The 23295-nt window shown below is 40.3% G+C and overlaps 2 protein-coding genes across 6 annotated transcripts; one reads left to right on the top strand and one right to left on the bottom strand.

Annotated features, from left to right (window-relative positions):
• Positions 1 to 738: 738 nt before the first annotated feature.
• On the top strand, positions 739 to 17448 carry LOC123872979 (CLK4-associating serine/arginine rich protein). Of its 4 annotated transcripts, XM_045917606.1 has the most exons (16): positions 739 to 1000; positions 1134 to 1231; positions 1672 to 1850; positions 2431 to 2592; positions 2704 to 2816; positions 3940 to 4112; positions 4283 to 4452; positions 5031 to 5127; positions 5493 to 5780; positions 6556 to 6609; positions 7286 to 7414; positions 13465 to 13531; positions 15238 to 15310; positions 15730 to 15835; positions 16365 to 16445; positions 16655 to 17448. In XM_045917606.1, exons 1-16 carry the CDS (start codon positions 902 to 904, stop codon positions 17346 to 17348), a joined length of 2583 nt encoding a protein of 860 aa, XP_045773562.1. In that variant the 5' UTR covers positions 739 to 901; the 3' UTR covers positions 17349 to 17448. The 4 variants fall into 4 exon arrangements, 3 of the variants coding, with proteins under 3 accessions (XP_045773562.1, XP_045773563.1, XP_045773565.1); XR_006797579.1 differs by lacking the exon at positions 16655 to 17448 and having other exon boundaries at positions 13465 to 13535; XM_045917607.1 differs by lacking the exon at positions 6556 to 6609.
• Positions 17449 to 19582: 2134 nt separating this feature from the next.
• LOC123872997 (homeobox protein DBX1-B-like) lies at positions 19583 to 22789 on the bottom strand. Of its 2 annotated transcripts, none has more exons than XM_045917637.1 (3): positions 22467 to 22789; positions 20502 to 20719; positions 19583 to 19839 (listed from the first exon to the last, which is right to left on the bottom strand). In XM_045917637.1, the coding sequence occupies exons 1-3, from the start codon at positions 22699 to 22701 to the stop codon at positions 19714 to 19716; spliced, it is 579 nt and encodes a 192-aa protein (XP_045773593.1). In that variant the 5' UTR covers positions 22702 to 22789; the 3' UTR covers positions 19583 to 19713. The 2 variants fall into 2 exon arrangements, with proteins under 2 accessions (XP_045773593.1, XP_045773594.1); XM_045917638.1 differs by having other exon boundaries at positions 19584 to 19857; positions 22467 to 22740.
• Positions 22790 to 23295: the final 506 nt, after the last annotated feature.

Genomic DNA, 23295 nt, shown 5'->3' with positions numbered 1-23295 from the left:
TGGTATCGTTCAAATAACCATATGAGCTTAATAATGAGACAGTTATTTCGAAATTATAGACAGACACTCTAATTTTATTTATTAGTATAGATATTTAATATAAGCTCAAGCTCAAGGTTAAAAATTTTAATATTTTAGTAGATTCCGTCAACAGTTCATTTGTAGTTCTACACTTATTAAATCAAACTAAATTGAGAATAACTTAAACACACGTCTGGTTCAAAATACGGAAAAGTGATAAAATGCACCTTACGCAGCTTTGTATGTAATGTAGACCTAAGTATATTTTCTACAAATTACGAATGTTGCGACGCCGCGACATCATACTGTCGTACGCAATACGATTCGATTCGTTCATCTTACGTGGTATCAAAAGTAACGAGTAACGATACGATAGTAACGAGTACTAATTGTTATAGTAACGAATGCATACGGGTACGCTCGTTTTCGTTACTTTTCGCAAGTCCAACTCGCACTTGACGCATTTTTTTAAACATTCGTCAGTGCGTCGCACTAGTAGGCAGGCCAAAGAGAATATTATCTATATACTCTAACGATTATACTCTATGGTCGTGATTCCTGACATCAGTCGTGTCTTGGTCGTCTCGTATAGGAAGGTATATTTTTTTTTTTTTAGGTGTACCTACTTATACCATGGGATATGGCGTAAATCCAATAAATACATAGAGTAAAGACAAATGTCAGAGTTCAGACGAAGCGTCAAATTCAAAGTACACTACACGTCAAAAAATTCTAAAATGGCGATCACAATGGCGATGCAGTAGTGATTTTATTATTATTCTCTTTGCAAAAAAGCTTTACTGTAAAAAGATAAAAGAAATTCTTTTTCTGTTTTATTTATATAATTATCCAATGCAAAAGATCCTTTTGTATTACCAATATGTGGCACGAGGCAAGGAAACAAGAACGATTGATTCGCGGTATGATAGTTGATTATCGCCGGAGAGCCGAGCGACGCAAGGATTTCTATGAAAAAATTGTTAGTGATAAATCTTTAATTGTGCACTCATTTATTGACATCAAATTATTCTTAAAAATCTTTTAAATATTATCACCATAAGAAATGTTTTAATATCAGGTTCAATGCAATTTATCGGCTTGAATGTTTTCAGAAAGCAGAACCAACACAGTTTTTACAACTCCACGGAAGACAATGCAAAATCCATTTAGATCCAGCTGTCGCGGCCGCTGGGGAAGGTCCAGCGATCATGTATGTCAATATTAGGGCCCTCACTTGAACTCAAATATTTACTATTTTCTTACAATTAGCATCATTTGATCACCCTTCAATTCTAAATTCTAAACATTTTCAAAATTATAGAGCGCGCAAAAGCGCGTAGTCCAATCTGAAGTTGGAACATGGCAGTTTGGGCTGGTCATTGGTTAAAGATTATAATATAAACAAACCCAGCTGAAATCTTATTGTACAATGTGCACTTTGTATTCAGAATGAATTAATTGTTTTGTGTGAAATATGAAATGGCTTTACCTGTACATTCTAAAACAGATTTTTATTTATTTTTATGCATAAAGTTTTTGATTTATCGCGCAAAATGTTGGCAAAAATACCTGAGTACAGAACCCTCAGTGCACGAGTCCAACTCGCACTTGGCCAGTTTTTATGTATTAAAACTTGAAAAATGTCAACAGGATGCCTTGGCAAGGTGACACTAACAATATGATAGACAGATTTGATGTGCGGGCACATTTAGACTTCATACCAGATGTGAAAACACCTGACATTCCTCCAGAAGACCTGTCTCAAGAGGAGAGACAATGCAACTATGAGAGATATAGAATCCTGGCACAGAATGGGTTTCTTGGAATAAGTATGCATTTTAAGTTTTACTAGCTGAACCACCTCACCTTCAATTAAGTGATATTTCTGCAAATTCTTTTTAGTGGCTGGTTCTGCATTATACAGAAAATCCAGATGAAAAATCACAAGTTTCTAAAACTTGTGATTTTTCATCTGGATTTTTCAGACAGATGTTAAAGTTGTAGATTTATATAAATCTGATCTGATTATCTGACATATGTCAGATAATCATTTTATCCTTTTTACTAGTGACTGCCCACAGCTTTCCTTGGTGGAAATATAAGTGCTCTTTATTTCCTATCCCATGGGTTTTTTTTTAAATCCAGCCTTATTCATTGTCTTCTACATTATAAAGGGGGCCTTTGTGCAAAATTTTAGCTTTCTAGGTCCAAGGGCTTATAGGTCGATAAAATATTTGCTGTGCCCAAATCCTAATCTGTCACACAACAATAGCCATAATGTTTATGATAATTATTATTACATAATTAATACAGAAAATAATAATTTTGACAATCAGATAGATTTTCTGGACACTATTTTTATCTGTAATTTTCTATGTACATAATAATTGATGGATGTACATCTTTCAGGTGAAGACAAGTTCCTCCAGCAGCTTGCAATCGAAGAGCAATATGGTGTCACTGTGGAAGAGAAAGAGATGCAAAAGGAGAAGTTAAGTGAAAAGAAAGGGACAGGTGCAGCCATAGGATACAATTATAATGATCCTGGAGCCCAACCATCCAGCTATAACGGTAGATTCCGCATTTCTTAAACCTGCTGATGAAGATTTAAGATTTTTGGGTATAAAAGGTGTATGTTTGAGTGTTTTGGAGTCTTTTTATGGCACTCAGTATTACTTACAGGCCCAGAAGTCAAAAAGAAAGAGGTTGAAGTCAAGGATTCTGATGATGATTCAGACTTGGACATCATTGACGTTGATCTAAGTATTGATGTCAACAAAATGGAGGCTTTGCAGGTGAGATTTTCTTTCTTTTTTTCTTTTTTATGCGGGCCTGTCAATGGATCTGAATCGATATCAAAACAGGATTTGGGACAATATTAAATTCTAAATAACAAGAGTCTTTCATACCAGATGGAATAAGATAGTGTAATCAGCGTTTTACCACAATTTCTGATAAAGGTAAATAGAGTGAACACAGCAGGTGTCCCTGTAGGTAATGGGGAAATTGCTAATTTTGACATATTTTTTCACAAAAAAATATTATATCCTGATTTTTCCCTAATTGCTTCACACACATTTTCTTATTAATAGTGACCTTACTACACTCAATAAGTATACATTGACATCTCGCTTTCAGACATCACTCAGTAGCTTCATTTTGGAATAATGATGATGCTTATTGCATTAGACAAACCATTCTTAGTCCTCATTTGCTTTTCCAAAAGTCAAAACCCCTAACCGAAGAAAGAAAATCGAAAGCATTAGGCCACTGCATTTTAAAATATTTTGTGTTGCGTGTATATGCAACAGCAAGAAGAGGACGTCCGATTTAGCAAAAAGTATGTGGGCCTAGTAAATGTATGAAAAGACTGTCTTGTGGCGTGCGTCGGAATTTTTTCTGACAGACATTTGCTCTTATTAATCCTGGTGGTGACTCTTAGAAAAGCGCTTACGTGTGAATATTGGGGCATTAATAAACCTATTATATGATACCCCCGCGGCTTTGTCTACCTGGATATCAATATTTTAAACATTTAGCAATAACAATATCTGTGTACCAAATAAATGATTGAACCCACAACTTGGGTCCACGCGAAAATAAGATTTTTAAAAATCATGCGGAAACTCATAATTTTCCCAGTACAAAAAGTAGCCTGTGCCCATCCCTGTGCACAGGCCTATACCTCGTCGTTAATTTCATCAAAATCGATCAAACAGATGGGCTGTGAAAAGCTGGCTAATAGACACACTTTCACTTTTATAATATTAGTATTGATTTGTTAGGTTGTTGTTAGGCCAGTGTTAATTCGGGTTAGGGCTAAGAGTAGTTTGGCTAATGTGTTGGCTGCAGTTTTAGAGCGCACGAAATGTTTAACGTACCAGTCAGCACATGTAAATTAAACAATATGGAGTGCAGGCTCACGAGTTGAACGCGGTGGGGCCTCAGTTCGGCATGGCGGGCTGCGACTTGTTCTCCTTCCTCACGGGCGACGCGGACGACGCCGAGCACCAGAAGCAGCTACTGCGCGAAGAGAAGGAGAAGGCCATGTTCTCCGGCAGGAAGAGTAGGCGCGAGCGACGCGCGCATCGGTAAGCTGTATTCTCATTGTTGCGGGTCGTGACTATTTCCATTAATCATATAATGGTAGAATTTTTGTTAGATACTAATGTGGTGAACGCCCAAATTTTTTCACTTACGTACAGTACGACGAATTTGCTTCATTCGGGCATTCTTTAAAAGAATAACATTTATTTGGCAGGGACAAGAAGCTAGCGACGCGCGTTGTAAGCCCGCCGAGCTACGCGGCGCCGTCGTCGCTGGCTCGCGCCAGTCGCTCGCCCTCGCGCTCGCCCTCGCGCAGCCCGTCGCCGGAGCACAGCGCCATACAATTCATCACCTCCTTCGGCCCGGAGGAAGAGGAGAAGCCTCGTGAGTAATAAACTAGTCTCGCCGAGCCGGCGTCGCTCGCTCTTGCCAGTAGCTTATTGGTGCGAGGCGAGTAAGTGGAATGAAACAGAGAGTGAGTGAGGCGGTGCCAACACCGCTTACGAAAGTCGGAATACCGCGAAATACGGGCCATCCTACAACCGCCCTGCTTCGTTTAGTTTCCTTGCTCCGCTACCCAGCTCTGCGTTTTCCGCGTTTGAAATGAAACTTTTCTCTACATCTCCATCGAAGCTGGACAGACTGGAGGTGTGAATTTCGTGTAATGCTATTGATCCATATTGTCCTACCTCCACAATGCTCCTCTCCACTTCAGTGAACAGGCACTCTTAAACTATTGAATATCTCTTATATGAAGAAAATAAATATTTCCTTATTCAATATGTTGCTTATTAGAGAAACTATGGTGGCATCTTGTTTATCTGTTATTGCAATCTTAGTTTATTTATTTTTCATACAAAATAATACCAACTATATATAGCATTACTAGATTTAGGTTTTTAAAAATCCCATGGGAACATAATGATTTTCCGGTTTATTACATGCCTATAACTTATTTTCAGCTCTACCACCAAAGCCTTTGTATGCTGATAAATTGAAGCAAAATCTGAAAAAGCCTGATATGCTGTATTCTGAAGCAGTTCGAAAACCGAGACCTCGGTATGTATGACGAGACATACACTTTGTCGTATTACTATAACATTTATATGTACCTAAATTAAATGCAGATGTCTAAGCTTCAGCATAACCTATTATGAAAAAGTAAGCCTGTCAAACCTCTCCGCATTGTAATGCTGAAGGTTTATGAGATAATAATGTAGTCAGCTCTCAGATGCTTCCTAAAATTTGCTTCACTAAATAAAATCCTATTTATTATACAATGTGCCCAGTCATAAAGTGGACAAACGAAAGAAAGTGAAAGTAGGTTAAAAATCGCACACCTTTCCCAGCGTACTTGTTTGTATAATATCAATTCATCCATCTATTTCAGTGCTACCAGGACATGTATTTTATAACATTTGTAGGTCTAAATCGATCGACCTGACGCGTCCTGCAATCGGCCCGCGTGGGCCAAATTCAACATCGAGATCTAGATCTCGCTCCCGTTCACAATCCCGATCTCGTTCGAGGTCGCGGTCGAGGTCAAGGTCAAGGTCGAAGTCACGCTCATCTTCCCGTTCGAGGTCGCGCTCTAGATCGTCGAGGTCGCGCTCCAAATCCTTCGTCCCGTATCGAAGGACGAGGTCGCGGTCAAGGTCAAGGTCGAGGTCGCGCCCAAGGAATTACAGGAGACGATCTAGGAGTCTTTCCAAGTTAGTAACATCTATTTATATACATACAATACAAATAATAGTACCTAATATTATAATCATTCATGTGCCTTATGAAAAGGGTAGTCTGTAATAAAATTTCTAGTTACGAAATTAATGATTTTTCTTGTCTCTTTATGTTTCTTTGCATGATATCAAAATCCTATCACCCTTGTTCAAATTAATTTTGAAACGGATGAACCGACTTTGATGGGACTTTCACATATGGATAGAGTGATATTGGATACAATTAAAATCGATTCGTGTAACTGAACCCCGACGCAGAAGGATGCATACATATCTGTTTGTCTGTCTGTGGCATTGTAGCGCTCAAACGGATGGACCAATTTGAATGCGGTTTATTTTCTTTGAAAGCCTCTTTAATTGAGATGTTTCTTAGCTATGTTGATGGAAATCTATTCAACCGTTTGAGGATTATCAGCTGTTTTGTCAGCCGGTGTAGGAATCTCAAGCTGAGGGATCTATAAAGCATATTACTTTGATTATGCTCAGACTTAAGTTTCAGTTAAAACGAGATGGATTTATGCCAGCGATATAACACTGTCTCCTTCTAACAGTATCTTAAATCTGAGCAACGTCAAAGTGCGCTCTATACATCTCAGCCTCAGTAATCCAGTTGATATTTATATTTATACTCATACTTATCTTATGATCTTATGGAATCTATCCAAACTACATATAATTTTGACCTGATGGGGTGATTCAAAATGTTAATTTATAATACATATAATTTAATAATGTAATTTCCTGTCCACAGTCATGCTAGTGGTTATGCGAACCGTAATAGATCCAGGTCAATTTCATATGAAAGGTAAGCTTGTATTAGTTTTTCTTTTGCTGAGCCCATAAACGGATACATGTGGCGATTATTTTATACAAAAAAAATCAAGTATATATTTTACAAGGGTTATATGAAAAAAAAATGAAATTTATCTTTAAAGATTTATTTTAAATCGATAAATTTCTTATTGACAAAGATATAATTAAAGCAATATAGGCTTTGCATCCAGCTTCTCATAAGAAAGAATCCAAACTTCCATACTAATATTATAAAATTAAAAAAAATTTAATCCACGCGGACAAGTCGCGGAGCTCAGATAAATAAATACCTAAATAATTATGTATTTTTCCGGATTGTTCAATCAATCAAACTAACAGTCTAACAGCAGGGTAATTCGCTAACTCAGTGTTCAACACTAAATTAATTAGCCATATACTCTTTTGACATTGGTTGCTTCTACATTGGCACTTCACTGAGTGAAATTGCAATAATTGTTCGTAGAAAACCTTCAATGGATTAAAAGATAGTTTAAAACAAATGTCAAATGTGGCTATCATTAAGTTGACGAATCACCCTGCTAAACGGAATAGACGGATGCTGGTCACTAAAGACAGGTTTCTTAAGCAAAGTAAGTAAGAGTAAGTGGATCTATGTAAAATAAAATAATTGTTCTGACTTTGAAAGTAAAATGTCGGTTTTGTAACAGCAACGGCAAAAGTACGGCTCAGAAGAAGGCGGTGCCGCGTTATTACGGCCGACGCAAGGAAGACAAGTCTTCCAGCGAGTTGTCCTTAGACTCCGAGTCCAGCGATTCTCCTGACGACGACAAAAATAAGTAAGTAAAAACTAGTGTATAATGCGTAAAAAATTACTTCTCACGCGACATTTTAACTTTGTGTGTCAAATATCATGTCAAAAGTATGATTTTAGTCCTTATTTTAAAGATGACATGACAGTTGACCCATAGAGTTACAAATGTAAATTAAAAATTTATAACACCCCCGACAAGTGCAGGTTACAGTAACTAGAAGAGTAACTTGATAACTTTCAAATGCTGAACCGATTTTCTTGGATTATAGCTAAGAATACTCGATCAAGCCACCTTTCAAACAAAAAAAAAACTAAATTAAAATCGGTTCATTAGTTTAGGAGCTACGATGCCACAGACAGATACACAGATACACACGTCAAAGTTATAACACCCCTCTTTGAGTCGGGGGTTAAAAATGGCGCGTGAGAAGTCATTTTGTACGGACTATATACAGTTATGGTCTTATAATTAACAACGATTATTTAAAGATCATTATTGTGGGCTACATTACACCACACACACACATAATTAAACACATAATATAAACAGACACACAACATAATATCTATTTTATCGACTAGTTTGTCGACACCGCAATCGTCGATCATTTGCCTGCACTACAAAATTAGATAGGCATAAAAAACCGGCCGCGAGGTGCAAGCGTTGACCTAATTACATTATTCAATCAGTCCGAAACTGCACTCGACGGGGAACGCGTGTCGCCTGTCCGCGCAACGCACGTGGCATTATTACGCGATCTTATGTGTCGTACCTTTTGTGACCTTTTACGTGAATTTAGGCGTAAAACCAATGTGGTTGTAGTGTAGAAGCCGATGCGCATGTGTTGTATAGCCGTATATCACTATTTACCTTCTCGTTGTTATAGAAATATAGTAATATTTACTAAATCTTTATTATGGGCATTTTCATTGCTAGTGATGTGTCACGTAATCCTTGAATACCACTAGTACCACCCATAACTGGTGACCTGCACAGAATACGCCAAAATGAGTGATACCAGTAGTGATGAGCATCAGCGCGGAAGAAACGTTACTACACGACCGGTTAAAAAGACGCGCTCTTCACCACCAGCGGACGATCAACTCGCGAGTGGCCCGAGTGGCCCAACACTAACGGAGAATCGGCCGTTTAGAGTGAAGGTTCCACCATTCTCTCCTGATGAACCTGAAATCTGGTTCGCCCTCCTGGAAGGTCAGTTCGAGAATTACGGAATAAAAGACGACGCCACCAAATTCACCCAAGTCGTCACTAATTTGGACCTCGTACATGCGAAAGCTGTGAAAGATCTTATCGTGAACCCTCCAGAGCGCCACCGCTACACTAAAATCAAAAGTGAATTGATCCGACGTCTCTCAGCATCCCACGAGAAAAAGGTGAAGCAGCTGCTGACCCATGAGGAGCTGGGAGATCGAAAGGCTTCACAGTTCTTACGACACTTACAAGACCTAGCTGGCCCATCTGTACCTGAGGACTTCATAAGAACGATATGGAGCAATCGTCTGCCGCAGAATATTCAGACTGTACTAGCGTCTCAACCAACACATTCTCTGGAACAGCTCGCAGATCTCGCAGATCGGATCCAGGAACTGACGTCCTCGTATACCGTCGCCGCTGCATCATCACGCAGTACACAAGCTCCCGCTCCATCGGATGAAATAGCAGAGTTGAAGAAAATGGTGCAGCAGCTCACATTGAGACTGGAAGAGCATACCCGGAGATCATGTTGTTCCACCAGCCGCTCCAGGTCACATGAACGTCGCCGTACATCATCGCGACAGAGAGACCGATCCAAGTCCAGCTACAGGAGGTATCCGGTATGTTACTATCACAACAGGTTTGGAGCTGAGGCGCGACGATGCGTGAAGCCCTGCGACTTTAAGAAAGGGGAAAACTCCACGGGCAGTCGCTAATGGCGACTGACGATTGCCCCACCTCATCAGGTCGCCTCTTCGTCATCGATCGCAGAACGAATACCCAGTTCCTAGTAGACACTGGTAGTGACCTTTGTGTGTACCCTCGTTCCGCGCTTCGAGATCGTCGAACCAAAACAGACTTCGAACTTTGTGCTGCCAATGGAACTATCATAGACACTTTCGGCTTTATATACCTTAATTTAAACTTAGGCTTAAGGCGGGATTTTCCATGGCGATTTATTGTGGCTAATGTAACTAAACCGATTATTGGCGTTGATTTTCTCAGCTGTTATAATTTAATAGTAGATTGCCGTAATCAACGTCTAATTGATAATACCACAACCTTGTACTCTAACGCTACTTTTGCTCGAAGTGATATTTTTTCTGTTAAAGTGTCGACAGGCGACTCACGCTTCCATGATTTACTGAGTAAGTTTCCGGAAATTACACGCCCTTCAGGCACACCAATAACTCCCAAGCACAACACAGTACATCACATCAGAACCACCCCAGGACCTCCTATATCAACCACCCCTCGGAGACTAGCACCTGACAAACTCAAAATTGCCAAACAGGAATTCGAGCTTATGCTCAACAACGGTACAGCGCGTCCTTCTGAAAGTCCCTGGGCTTCCCCCTTACATCTTGCGCCTAAGAGGGATAACGGCTGGCGACCTTGTGGCGACTATCGCATGCTTAATGCACGGACTATCCCAGACCGTTATCCCATTAAGCATATCCATGATTTTTCCCATAATATCGCCGGTTGTACCATCTTTTCGACCATAGACTTAACGAAGGCTTATAACCAAATCCCAGTCTTTGAGGCGGATATACAGAAGACCGCTATTACCACACCCTTCGGCCTTTACGAATTCCCGTTCATGACCTTCGGCCTGAGAAACGCAGGCCAAACATTTCAGAGGTTTGTTGACGAGATGACGCGAGGCCTAGATTTTTGCTACGCGTATTTGGACGATTTTTTGGTGTTCTCCAAAGACGAGACCGAACACGAAGCCCACCTTCAGCAACTATTCACTCGCATGAAGGAATACGGCGTCTTGGTCAACACCTCAAAATGCGTCTTCGGAGCAACCGAGGTAACTTTTTTGGGATATCGCATCTCCGCATCCGGTACCAAACCACTGGAATCCAAGGTCCAAGCCATTAATGACTTTCCTGCACCTAAGACAGTCAAAGAACTTAGGCGTTTCTTGGGAATGCTCAACTTTTACAGGCGGTTCTTGCCCCATTCCGCCGCAGTTCAAGCCCCTCTGAACGCATTGCTGACTGGTAGTGTCAAGGCTTCTCACCCTGTCAACTTGACAGGTAACGCACTGCTAGCCTTTAACAAATGCAAGGAAAGTCTCGCAAACGCTGCGCTTCTCGCACACCCAGACTGTCAGGCCAAACTCGCTCTGGTAACAGATGCGTCCGACCTAGCAATGGGTGCAGTACTGCAGCAGGAAAAGGATGGAATCTGGGAACCACTGGCATTCTTCTCCCGGAAATTGAGTCCCTCGCAACAGAAATACTCACCGTATGACCGCGAACTCTTAGCCATATACGAGAGCATCAAACACTTTCGTCATATGGTAGAAGCGAGGCATTTCGTGGTTTACACGGACCATAAGCCGCTCAGTTATGCTTTCAGCGAAAGGAAAGCTAACTGTTCGCCTCGCCAGTACCGTCACCTCGACTACATCTCGCAGTTCACGACCGACATCCGACACATCTCTGGGAAGGACAATGTCGTCGCTGATCCACTATCACGGATCGAGGAACTGCAGATGCCGGTGGACTTTGACGTGCTGGCTTCATCGCAAGCTACCGACCAGGAGTTGACTCAATTTTTGGGTGATGAATCGTCACTACGCCTGAAAAAGTTGAGAATTCCCAACTCCCATTTTGAACTTTATTGTGACGTTAGCACCCCCTCACCCAGGCCCTTCGTTACCAAGCCTTTGAGGAGACAAATTTTCGACAGTCTTCACAGCCTCAGCCACCCAGGTGCCAACGCCACCGCCAAGCTAGTTGCCGAGCGTTTTGTCTGGCCTGGCGTACGCAAAGACTGCCGAGAATGGTCTCGTCAATGTTTAGCTTGTCAACGCGCCAAGGTATCTCGCCACGTGTCTTCTCCATTAGGCACATTTGAACTTCCTCGCACTCGATTTGCCTTCATTCACATCGACATTATCGGCCCCCTGCCTGTTTCACAGGGCTACCGCTACTGCCTCACTGCTGTGGATCGTTTCACACGCTGGCCGGAAGTCACACCTATGGTAGACATGACAGCTGAAACGGTTGGAAAGGCACTGATATCGTGGATATCCAGATTTGGAAGTCCAACAGATGTCGCCACAGACCGCGGCCGGCAGTTTGAATCGTCACTCTTCCAATATCTTGGAAGAGCGATTGGATTCAAGCACCGCAGAACAACCGCGTATCACCCAGCTAGTAATGGCCTAGTGGAACGATTCCACAGGCAGTTAAAAGCGGCCATAATGTGCCATGCCGATGCGAATTGGGTTGACACATTGCCTTTAGTGCTGTTGGGCATAAGAAGTGCATTCAAAGATGATTTGCAGACGTCATCAGCTGAGTTGGTCTATGGCGAGCCGTTACGCTTACCTGGAGAATTTTTCCAGGCAACGACTCCCCAATCCATCGATATATCGGATTTCACCACTCGGATACGTCAATTTGCATCAAAGATAAAACCTTCACCAGCTGCACGTCACAATAAAAGCAAAATTTTTATCTACAAAGACTTATCTACGTCCAGTCATGTATTTGTAAGGGACGATACATCACGCGGCTCTTTACAGCCCCCGTACACCGGCCCTTACGAAGTACTAGAGCGTAACGAAAAATTTTTCAAAATTTTAGTAAAGGGTAAGGGCGTCACTGTATCCATAGACCGCCTCAAACCGGCCTACATATTGGTTGATCCATCTCCCGACCCTAGCCCAACCTCACCCACCTCTCCCAACCCCAAAACTTGCCCTCCTCCTGACCCTGTGCCAGCGGCCCAAGCTCAGGACGACGTCAAAAGGACACGTTCGGGACGTATAGTTCGCTTTCCGGACTTTTATCGCCCTTAACCAGGTCTCTGGGGGGGAGTGATGTGGGCTACATTACACCACACACACACATAATTAAACACATAATATAAACAGACACACAACATAATATCTATTTTATCGACTAGTTTGTCGACACCGCAATCGTCGATCATTTGCCTGCACTACAAAATTAGATAGGCATAAAAAACCGGCCGCGAGGTGCAAGCGTTGACCTAATTACATTATTCAATCAGTCCGAAACTGCACTCGACGGGGAACGCGTGTCGCCTGTCCGCGCAACGCACGTGGCATTATTACGCGATCTTATGTGTCGTACCTTTTGTGACCTTTTACGTGAATTTAGGCGTAAAACCAATGTGGTTGTAGTGTAGAAGCCGATGCGCATGTGTTGTATAGCCGTATATCACTATTTACCTTCTCGTTGTTATAGAAATATAGTAATATTTACTAAATCTTTATTATGGGCATTTTCATTGCTAGTGATGTGTCACGTAATCCTTGAATACCACTAGTACCACCCATATTATTTTTTAAATTAACTAGTATAACTCAATCCATGTATTACCTTGTTTTGATAATAACAAAACAACAAAATAATCAGCCAAATGAGCTTGATGTCTGTTATTCAGTGATGATCACTGTTAGCGAATCACCTCGCTAGACATCGAATTTCACTGTTTTGGTATTTTTGTATATCATAATATAATTTAATAGGTTTAATTAATATTGCAGTATTTTTTTTAAATGTATCTAAAGTGGAATTATCAAATGGGATTTTACAAGTGCAGCCATTTTTCAGCCTTTTCAACGACAAAATGCACACATATTAAGTATTTACATAATATTAGACTAGCTGATTATATTAGAATGAATTCTAGCCCCATCAACTACCACTATACAAGATATCACATCATTTTATGCTTCTGCTACTGCAGTCCATGATCCTATTATTAAAATCGGTTAAGTACTTTCAGAGTTTTTCGATAGCAAACAAATCTTTCCTCTTCATAATAAAAAAGAAGTTCAACTTAAAAAATTATAATCTCCATTGCAGGTCAGCAGTGGGCAATAAATCGAACTCATACCAGAATCAGTTACGATTGTCTGGACGCAGCGCCAAAGTCAGTAAGAATCGTTTGTTGTTGCACTGTACGCTTACATAGCCAATTATAGCTCACCCCTAGTTTACTTTACAGTTTACAAGTCTTTACAGCCGACACCGAAGATCTAATGAAAATGAAAAACTATTTATTTCACGTAGAAAAATTCATTTGCAATTTTTAAGCCTTAACCCATTCTCATACGGGGCGACTCGAAAACCGTCTCCAACGCCGACGCAATCGATTGCATTATTTTACCTCGGACCTACATTTCTAAGGCGGTCTGCACACAAAGCAACTTATCGAGATTGCTTTGCAATCTCCTTGACTCGCAGTGCTAGTTGGCAATGCAATTTTTTGCGGAGTATCCGCTATGCAGTCATGTCTGAACAAGCAAATAATATTTTTGTCTAGGAGGTAGAAAGGCGTCCTTATTATTACGACTACTGCAGGATTGTGGGTTATAAAAAAATATTGTCCTATTAATCGTTTTTGTATCTTTTAATATTTTTATAAAGTCAAAGCAGTTAAATAACGTACAGAAGCCGGCAAAAAATATATTTTACATCAACCTCTAGAAAGAGCTTTCGGCTTTCCTATGTGACCATTCCCATGACAACGCTCTACGAGGCCACTGTCTGTTTCTAAAGGTCGATGTACAATTTTTCTTGCCGGCTACCTGTATATTCATGTTGCTCGCCTCCTCGTTAACGTAGCCGCGAGACATCAGTTGCATGTCAGTTGCGTCCCGGTTGCCGAAGCTCGTTGCCAACTGCTTTAGGTTGCGTTAGCGTCTCCCTGTGTGAGAAGGGCCTTAACTTAAACAACGTGCGAAGGTAGCAAACGCTGCTGCTAGAAGTTGTAATACAAAAACTGTGAAGGCGTACATTGCGGCTAAATAATTATTATCTTTTAAATTAGTGATCAAAGGTGTGCAGTGTAATGCCTTGCCGTGCGGTTACTCTCGTACGTTGTTAGTCTCAGCCTTAAGGGCGAGTTTCCACGGAAGCAGAGGGTTTTTGACCAATCAGGTTATTATTGAGAGTAAAACCTGAATGATCGAAAACTCATGTCTCCGCTCCAGTGGAAATGCACACTAAATGCTTCCTCGAGCAAATAGAGCCCCTTCAAAAATACTTTGTGAAACTCCCCACCAGGTTAAAATTTTTGAAGTCTTTGACATTTTAGTTAAACTATTATTATAATACTACTATAATATATATATACTACTAGCAACTCGCCCCGGCTTCGCACGGGAAGTTATTACAATTTCGTAGAGCTGTCTAATTCTTGAAAATAAAATGTAGCCTCTGTCATTTAGGAATAATATAGCTTTCTACTGGTGAAAGAATTTTCAAAATCGGTTCAGTAGTTCCAGAGTACTTCCTCCAAACAAACTTAAACGCAGTGTACCGAAAAAGAGATGAAAATAAATTAATGTTAGCTACCACAGAATGGGGTTTTCGAATAAGCTTCGCTTTATAGTTTTCGTAATATAGAAGTCGCATAATTTTAGATAATGTGGGCTATTAAAGATTTTTAGCAAAAAAAATTGCTTTAAAGTCTGAAACATATTATACTAACTATAATGTACTTACACAGTAAAAATTTTAAATAAACAAGTTATCTAATATTAATTTACAGTCTTCAAATAAAAAATTAAAATATTAGTGTTGCACATAAAATTTTGTAATTTTCCATAAAGTTAACAGAAGGGGTTTTTCCAGGGTCCAACGCGAGAGACATTATCAATGAAAGAAAAGTTGAAAAGGAAAATGCAAGCGCAACTATCCAGGCAATGTGAGTTTTCTCAGAAAAAAGATTACTATAGAATAGAAATAAATATGGCGTCTTCGTGTGATTACGTATCAGATGTTGGTGATAATAACCGGGACCGACGGCTTAATGAAAACGAAAAGGCCAAATTTGGACCTCCAAAGTTCACCCATCCAGTTAACGACATAGGTCAACGTAGCTTAACAATCGCAAACGGTTGATATGCGCTGTTACAATAAAGTCCACACGTCCCTCTAGTGTTCAGAGGGCGCTCAAAAATTCCGACCACATTGGGATGTCATGTTCACGGTTTGTCGCTGTTCTGTGCAGTGATCTCTCAATTTCAGATAAAAGAGACTTAGGTTTCTTTTTAATTACCATTGTACCAAGTACCATTGTATTAGTGAGAACTATAGAAGTTGAATAATTGTATATTGTTGCAGTGCGCGCAGACAAGCGGGCTGAGGCCGAGCGGCTAGAGCGCGAGTCGCGTCGCCAGGCGCGCCGCGACGAGGAGATGCGCGAGCTCGCGCTCAAGCTGCGCCGCAAGTCCGTCATACACACACACACACCACACACGCACACGCGCGCGCGTAAACACACATACACAATCCAAACACACACAACATACATCAAAACGGATTCCCAATGCTTTCCACCTATAATATGGGTACTTTCAAGTCAAGAGTGAATAGGCAACTTCTAGGCAAGCGCGCTCCATCTTAGGCTGCATCATCACTTGCTAGCAGGTCTGATTGCAGCCAAGCGCTAGTCTATATAATTTAAAAAAAAAAAAATGCTACGTTACTATACTTTTGAACGCTCAATTATTAAAACCGGTAACACGCCACGCGCCGAAACGATGCCATATAGGGTCAAGTATCCACATATCCCAAGAGTTGACCAAAAGGGAAAACCTTGTCCTACGGAAAATACTACATTTTTAAAATCGGACGATAATTACAATAGTGTGACTCAAAAAGATTTGATGTTCATGTAAATAAACATTCAGCACAATATAATACCTTAGTATAATTTTCAAAAATGTATGTAATGCTCAAAAATATGTTTGTTACAGACAACGTGAAATGAGACATCAGCGTTATCGTAACTCCAGCGATGAAGATTCGGACAGAAGTCGCAGTGGCTCTTCCTCAAGGTAATTTCAGTTGATGAATCTATCCTTTTAGCCTCGAATAATAATCTGTCATTTTGTCTGGGATAGTGCTAAAAATATCTAAATTTTGCTCTTAACTGTAACTTATACATACTTTGAAATGGTCAGATTTAAGTGTTTCACTAATCACTACAAATCTTTAAGAATTTTACTTTCCCAATTTTAACATATTTTTGTTTTTTTATCTATAGACAATCCCCATTCTCGGAAAGGAAGCGGGATGCTCGAAGCCGTTCAAAGAGCAACCCCCCGCAAGAAAAACGTATACCCGTTTGGGAAGCAGACAAAGAACCATCACCACCACCACCACCGATATATAAACTCAAACCTTCTGAAATGGGCACAAGTTCATATTTGGGCAGAAATCGAAACCCAGAAATCTCAGAGGGGTACACCAGAGAAACAAGAAGCGATAGTAGAGAGCAAAGCTATCAGAATAGATATGATAGATACCCAAATCGAGAACCGGGCAGGCATTTCGATAACAGCTTCAAACACGACGCGTATGAAGGTGCGAGTAGATTCGATCAGGAGAGGTACCAAGGGCCCGTGAGACGCCAGTTGAACCAAAGAGGCGGCTATAGGAACCAGAATTTTAGAAATGCTGAACAAAATTATGGCGATAGTACCTCCACGAGTAGATATCGAGATTCTGAACACGGTTACGGCGACGGCCCTTCCAGCCGTTACCGTGAGCCTAGAGAATATGGCGACGGCCCCTCAGGACGCTACCGTGATACTGAACAAAATTATGGCGATGGCCCATCGGGGCGATATCGCGATTCTGGACAAAATTATGGCGATGGTCCTTCGAACCGGTATCGACATGACCAAGGCCGAGAACCGAATAATTATAGAAACAAAGTTAAACTTGTAGATTATTAAGCTAAGTAGATAAACGCCAATTTAGCATGGTTATGTTTCATAATAAGATAAGTATAAATAATTAATGAATTATTATTAATAAAACATATTATATGCATAATACAAAGTTTTATTATTATCCTCAATTTATTTACAAAAATATACATTTCCAACAAATATAAAATAGGTCATTGCCACTTTATTAAATTAAAAGTCGTATTTGCTTAGTTGATACATTCCTATTTCTTATGACTTCAAAAAATAAATATATACATTTATCTTAATAGTATTTTCATACTTATATTTTTTTATAACTTTTCATAAGCAAGAATGTATAGTTTTAATATAAATTCGATTTTATACATCTCTAAACTAAATTGATAGGTCTGAAATGAAATGCTAGAGATTTATGTAGAACCAAATTAAAGTCATGGTGTTGAAGGAGGTTAAGAAGCACTTACTGTTCAAAAATTATGTCTTTCGTGATGTATTTTTGTCATAATATCATCAATAACAAAAAATATTCAAACAGCGTGGCAGCGAGTGACAGGGAGCACCAATAAAATTAGTTTTATAAACATAATATTTGGCTCTATGCTATTGGAAAATATAACAAATACCTACTAATAAAATATATTACAATAAAGTTGTAATTTCCCACTGAGCGGAGTTAAGTTTTCAACCGCTCAGATAATTTCAATTCCGTTCAGTTAATTATTGAGAGTTGACAATACTTGATTGGTCTATTGAACATGTTCTCGCTCCGCTCCGCTTCAGTGGAGCTGGGTAGAGTGGAGCGGAGATGAGCAGTAAAAAGTGGCAAGTGTTTCCATTCAAGCGGAGTGGAACTGAGTTGAGCTGAGGAGACTAGACCTGCATTGAGCCGTGTTCCGATCAGTCAAATTTGTCTACCTTACGCGCCGCGCTGCACCGTCCCGCTACGCTCCGCTTCATGTCCCTCCGTTCGGAACCACAGTCTGCTCGACTTCCTCCACTCTGCTCCACTTACAGAGTTTCCATTGATGCGGGCGGAGTGGAGATTTTGAGCACTGTTATTGGCCGATTCACTGACCACTCCGTTCCACCCCGGACAGCTCCGCGTCAGTGGAAACGCACCTTTAAAAAATAGGTAAAAACTTTAATTAAATAGAACTTAAAAGCTTTTGACTTAATTTTCATGTAAAATAAAATAAATATTTGCCAGCGAAATACCGAAATGTTACGTATTGATAAAAACAACGTTTACAAATTATATGCCTTATCTCCTTATTTGGTCTAACAATTTTTTTTTAATTTCATCTTTTTTAGCTTCCATTGTAATAAATTTTTTCAAGACTACGTAACTAACATTGTTAAATACCGCGTAGGTAGATATACTTATACAAAAATACATATGCCGCACCACTCTAAACGTAAGCTTGTGCTAGGAGTAGGTACGACAACTATGGGTGCTACATTTCAGTCCTTTCTCTAAACTGGTGAGCTTGAGGCTTATCTAAACCGATCATTCTGATCAAATTCAACAAGGAACCTGAAGATTATAAAGCAATAAAACATACAAACTTATGATTTTTACTACGTGCATTGTGCAGCGTGCGATATGCAACGTGGCCCTCTGTCTAGGCTCAACAACTCACAATTAGTCCTAATTCACACGAGCGTTAAAACCCGGCGTTCGCTGAAAATACATAGTGCGCGTTAAAAAGCGTTGACGTGTGAACATACTTGGGAATGCATTTGTTCTATGTGAACGCTTTTTTAACGGACGTTAAAAAAGCTCTCGTGCGAATGAGGCCTAGTTGTGAATTATTGAGTACTAGCCGATGCCCGCGACTTCGCCCGCGTGGATTTAGGTTTTTTGAAATCCCGTGGGAACTCTTTGATTTTCCGGGATAAAAAGTAGCCTATGTGCTAATCCAGGATATTATCTATCTCCATTCCAAATTTCAGCCAAATCCGTCCAGTAGTTTTTGCGTGAAGGAGTAACAAACATACACACACACACACACACATACAAACTTTCGCCTTTATAATATTAGTGTGATACGGTCTCGTTTAAATATACGAGAGCTTTTTAACGTCCGTTAAAAAAACGTCCAAATAGAACAAATGTATTCCCATTCAATCAACGCTTTTAACGGATATTAATAAATAAGCAAATAGGACCTAAATGTGAGTCAATCTTGTGTATTGCTTGCTTTTCGTGCTTTTTTTAGTGTGGGAGGGCGGGCGTTGCATATCGGTTGCTGCACATTGTTATTGTACTTGTGCCATACCAGAGTCTATTTTAGCGGATTATAGCATATAAGCTTGTGGTTCCTTGTATTGGACTTCCGCAAAGTGACGTTTGCCTCTATTTTACATCCGATGACCGATCAAATTGTCATTAATCGCTAAGCGTATCCACATCGATGTCTTCGTTGTCATCGTTCGCCGTGGAGTCAGGGTCCCGCGCCACGGCACCCCCTCCCGCCCGCCCTTCCTTCGTGTGCCGCCATTTCATCCGACGGTTCTGGAACCATACTTTTACCTGAACAATAAAAATAAAATATTTTGGAAACCGTAACTGATCGAAGAAGCCGTGATAGCCTAGTGGTTAAGACGTCCGCCCCCTGCTCGGGCGGTCGGGGGTTCGATCCTGGGACTCTAACCACTCACACCTCTACAGAGTTAAAACTATTCGGAGTTATGTGCGTTTTAACTCTTAAGCAATTAAATATGTATCACTTGCTTTATGTAATAACGGTTTAGGAAAACATCGTGAGGAAATCTGCATACCTATCTGAGAGTTCTCCATAATGTTCTCAAAGGTGTGTGAGTCTGCCAATCCACACTTGGCCAGCGTGGTAGACTACGGTCAAAACTCTTTGTGTTCTCTCGACTCGTGCTCTAATGAGCCGGCGGCGATGGGTTGATCATGATTATGATGATGAACGGATCGAATACTACCCGCAAAAGCAGTAGCTAATTCAGTGGTACCTGCTGAATAACACGAATAACGTCAGTTTCAGTAGCACGAGTCAAATCTGCATAACCCGATGTCTCACCCAGGACGTCGGGTTGAAGTGGTCTGTGGGTTATGCTAAAGGTTACTGATGAACATCATTTACCGGTCAAAAAGACGCCGCAGTCCATATTATAATCTACGAGAGGTAATCGAAGATGTTATGATACCTGAGCGTCAGTTAATCCCAGAGTTGCAGCCAATTGCCGCCTGTCCGGTTTCGTGATATACTTCTGTATCTGGAACCTCCTCTCCAGGCCTTTGCGTTGAAGGTTGCTGAAGACCGCCCGGGACCACGAACGTTTCCGTTTGCCGGTCGAAGAGACGTCGCAACGCGGTGCCGTCGATTGCGTGGGGGATGATGTTGGCAAAGGCAAGCGGTAGACCGCTAAAAAAATATCAGTAGGTTTTTATTGTAGTCTATCTACTTCCGAGATTCGGACCGATTAGAAAGAAAGAAAGAAAAACTTATACTTTCGGTGTTAGATTGTGAACTGGATAATTAGGTGGGATAGCAATCATTAGATGGGTAAATAATTTATTTTGGCATTCGTTTTGAGGATTCCGTACCTCAAAATGAAAAACGGAACCCTTATAGGATCACTTTGTTGTTCAATTTCTTTAAAAATATTTTAAAAAATCCTGCTTTATTGAGTGATAATGTACGAAATAAGTAAAATATCTATTTAAATAGCCAATAAAAATATAGATATGTAGTACCTAATTGATTGCATAAACGTACTTACAAACAACTAACTAAATAGGAAAACTTGCAAGAAAGAAAACGCTGAAAACTCAAAGGGCAGTGTTACAGCTACTTATCATAATTTTACATTTTAGGCTTATTACAAAAATAAGGCCAAAAATTGGATTACAATACGGGATTACAGATTTAGAAGTAAATATTAATTACAAGTGTAAAAAAAAATTATAACACCCCTAACACGTGAAGGTTACAGTAACTAGAAAAGAGCTGATAACTTTCAAACGGCTGAACCGATTTTCTTCGATTATAGCTAAGAACACTCGATCAAGCCACCTTTCAAACAAAAAAAAAACGAAACTAAAATCGGTTCATTAGTTTAGTTGCTACGATACCTACGTTTAGATTATGATACACAGATACACACGTCAAACTTATGACACTCCTCTTTTTGGGTCGGGGGTTGAAAATGGTTTAGCAGTAGGTGATTCGCTACATGCGCGTGTATGTGTGTGTGTCTGTGTCACAGTATCTTAAGTCTGAGCTAAGTCAAAGTGCGCTCTATAGATCTCAGCCTTAGTGGCCGTTGAGCTTTTGTTTTGTTACAAACAAAGTCATTGTTACAAACAATTAATTCTAGTCAGAGGATTTCTTACTTAGTACGAGTATTACGGGTATTTCAGCCTTAGCTCGTACTGCCACGATAGGCAGAAAATCTCAAGAAAATAAATATACCTATTATCTCCGCAGTAAAGTAAACATGTAAAGATAATGTCTTATTTTTTTCTTCCGTTACTTTAGTTTTCTGTTGTTTCTGTTATTTTATTTCTCTTTTGTTTCTGTTGTTTTTGTTATTTTATTGTTTGTGGTTTTTGTATTTAATTTTTTTGTTATTTCTGTTATTTTTGAACATTTTTTAAAAATAGGGTAAAATGTGCAAAATAAATAAATGACAGATATCTATCTATACCTACTTAGTAGGACCTAGGCAGTAGGCACCTATGTAGATTATGTGCAGTGTCTAATTAGCACTGTTCTCTGACGAAGTTCATTTCCTACTCCCTATGTGGCATCTACCTAGATAACCTATTTATTATATTTCCGTAGTTTGAAGGCAACTTTAGATACCTAGGTAGGTACCTACTTATCTAAGTTAAACAATTCGCTTTCCCAAAAGCTGCGATTATAATTTCTAGGTTTACCTAAATAGGTATTGAACAAAGACATTCAGTATCATAATATTGTAGATACCTACGTAAGTATTGAAAATTCTTCGCACCGGAAAGCGCATTGGCACTTGGCAGACACACCGCTAGGTGAATAGACGGCGCGGTGCAAGACCGTGCTGTGTGGTACTTAGTCAGTTCCTACAAGAGACCTTTGTAGAGCAGTGGGCATCTATCTGTTGACGATGATGATGGCTGAAACTTACCTGAAGTAGGCCTCAATGCCGGATGCAAGTGTGCGTAAGGCAGGGGCAGTTGTAACTGCAAGAGAGGCGGTTCATCTCTACAGCACCGATACAGGGCGGCCACGCAACCCGCGCACGGTGGCTCCTGCGAACGGTTCTCTACCGGAGCACTCGAGGATGTCTCATTATTCCCCAATATACTGTCCACACTGAACTTCAACTTAGACGTGTTCACGTCTCCACTTATAGACGTCATGATTCCATAACAAAAAAAACACAAAAACACGTACACCACACCGTCCTATTCAAGCGTAACTTAATAACTAAGCTTTCCGCGTTATCAAGCCGTATGCGCGGGCGCAGATAAAAGGCGTGGTTAACATAATCAAGGAAACCCCTCATTGGCTGCTCTATACTGGGCGTAGCGCACGCGCAATGGAGTGCTTTCGATCACTGAACGAACTGATGCTACAAACAGTGCAGTTGTTTACGATAAACTGACTCTTTAATGTGTTTTATATGGCTTTGCAAGTTCAATTTAATTTTATTACTGCTAAGCTTGCGTCATTGTTTAGGGCGGGTAAATTGTGTAGGTATCTGAGTAAATTCGATTCCGTGTAATGAATGTTATTGATTCTAATTTCTCATAATATTACCTACCATGATTGGTATTTTTCTACATCATGACTGAGTTATTCACAGAAATTTCTAGATGAATCTTTTGATTGAGTTCAATCCTCGTAAAAGGACCACTATAGCGCAGTGTTTGGCTCGAAGGACTACTTTGGTCGCTTGAGTAGGAAAATGCATAGGTAGCATAGCCAGGTATCTAAGTAGGTAGGTAGGCTAA

This window comes from Maniola jurtina, chromosome 16 (assembly GCF_905333055.1).
Source record: "Maniola jurtina chromosome 16, ilManJurt1.1, whole genome shotgun sequence".
Lineage (NCBI taxonomy): Eukaryota > Metazoa > Arthropoda > Insecta > Lepidoptera > Nymphalidae > Maniola > Maniola jurtina.
This window is presented reverse-complemented; position numbering and strand designations above follow the sequence as displayed.

Bases quoted from the DNA above. Each gene is read 5' to 3' on its own strand.
- LOC123872997 (XM_045917638.1), bottom strand. From the start codon at position 22,701: ATGACGTCTATAAGTGGAGACGTGAACACGTCTAAGTTGAAGTTCAGT. The intron at 20,720-22,466 runs GTAAGTTTCAGC...ATATTTTTTTAG, and splicing joins GGCATTGAGGCCTACTTCAG to CGGTCTACCGCTTGCCTTTG. The intron at 19,858-20,501 runs GTATCATAACAT...TTTATTGTTCAG, and splicing joins TGGGATTAACTGACGCTCAG to GTAAAAGTATGGTTCCAGAA.
- LOC123872979 (XM_045917606.1), top strand. From the start codon at position 902: ATGTGGCACGAGGCAAGGAAACAAGAACGATTGATTCGCGGTATGATA. The intron at 1,232-1,671 runs GTATGTCAATAT...AAATGTCAACAG, and splicing joins GGGGAAGGTCCAGCGATCAT to GATGCCTTGGCAAGGTGACA. The intron at 13,532-15,237 runs GTCAGTAAGAAT...GGGTTTTTCCAG, and splicing joins TGTCTGGACGCAGCGCCAAA to GGTCCAACGCGAGAGACATT.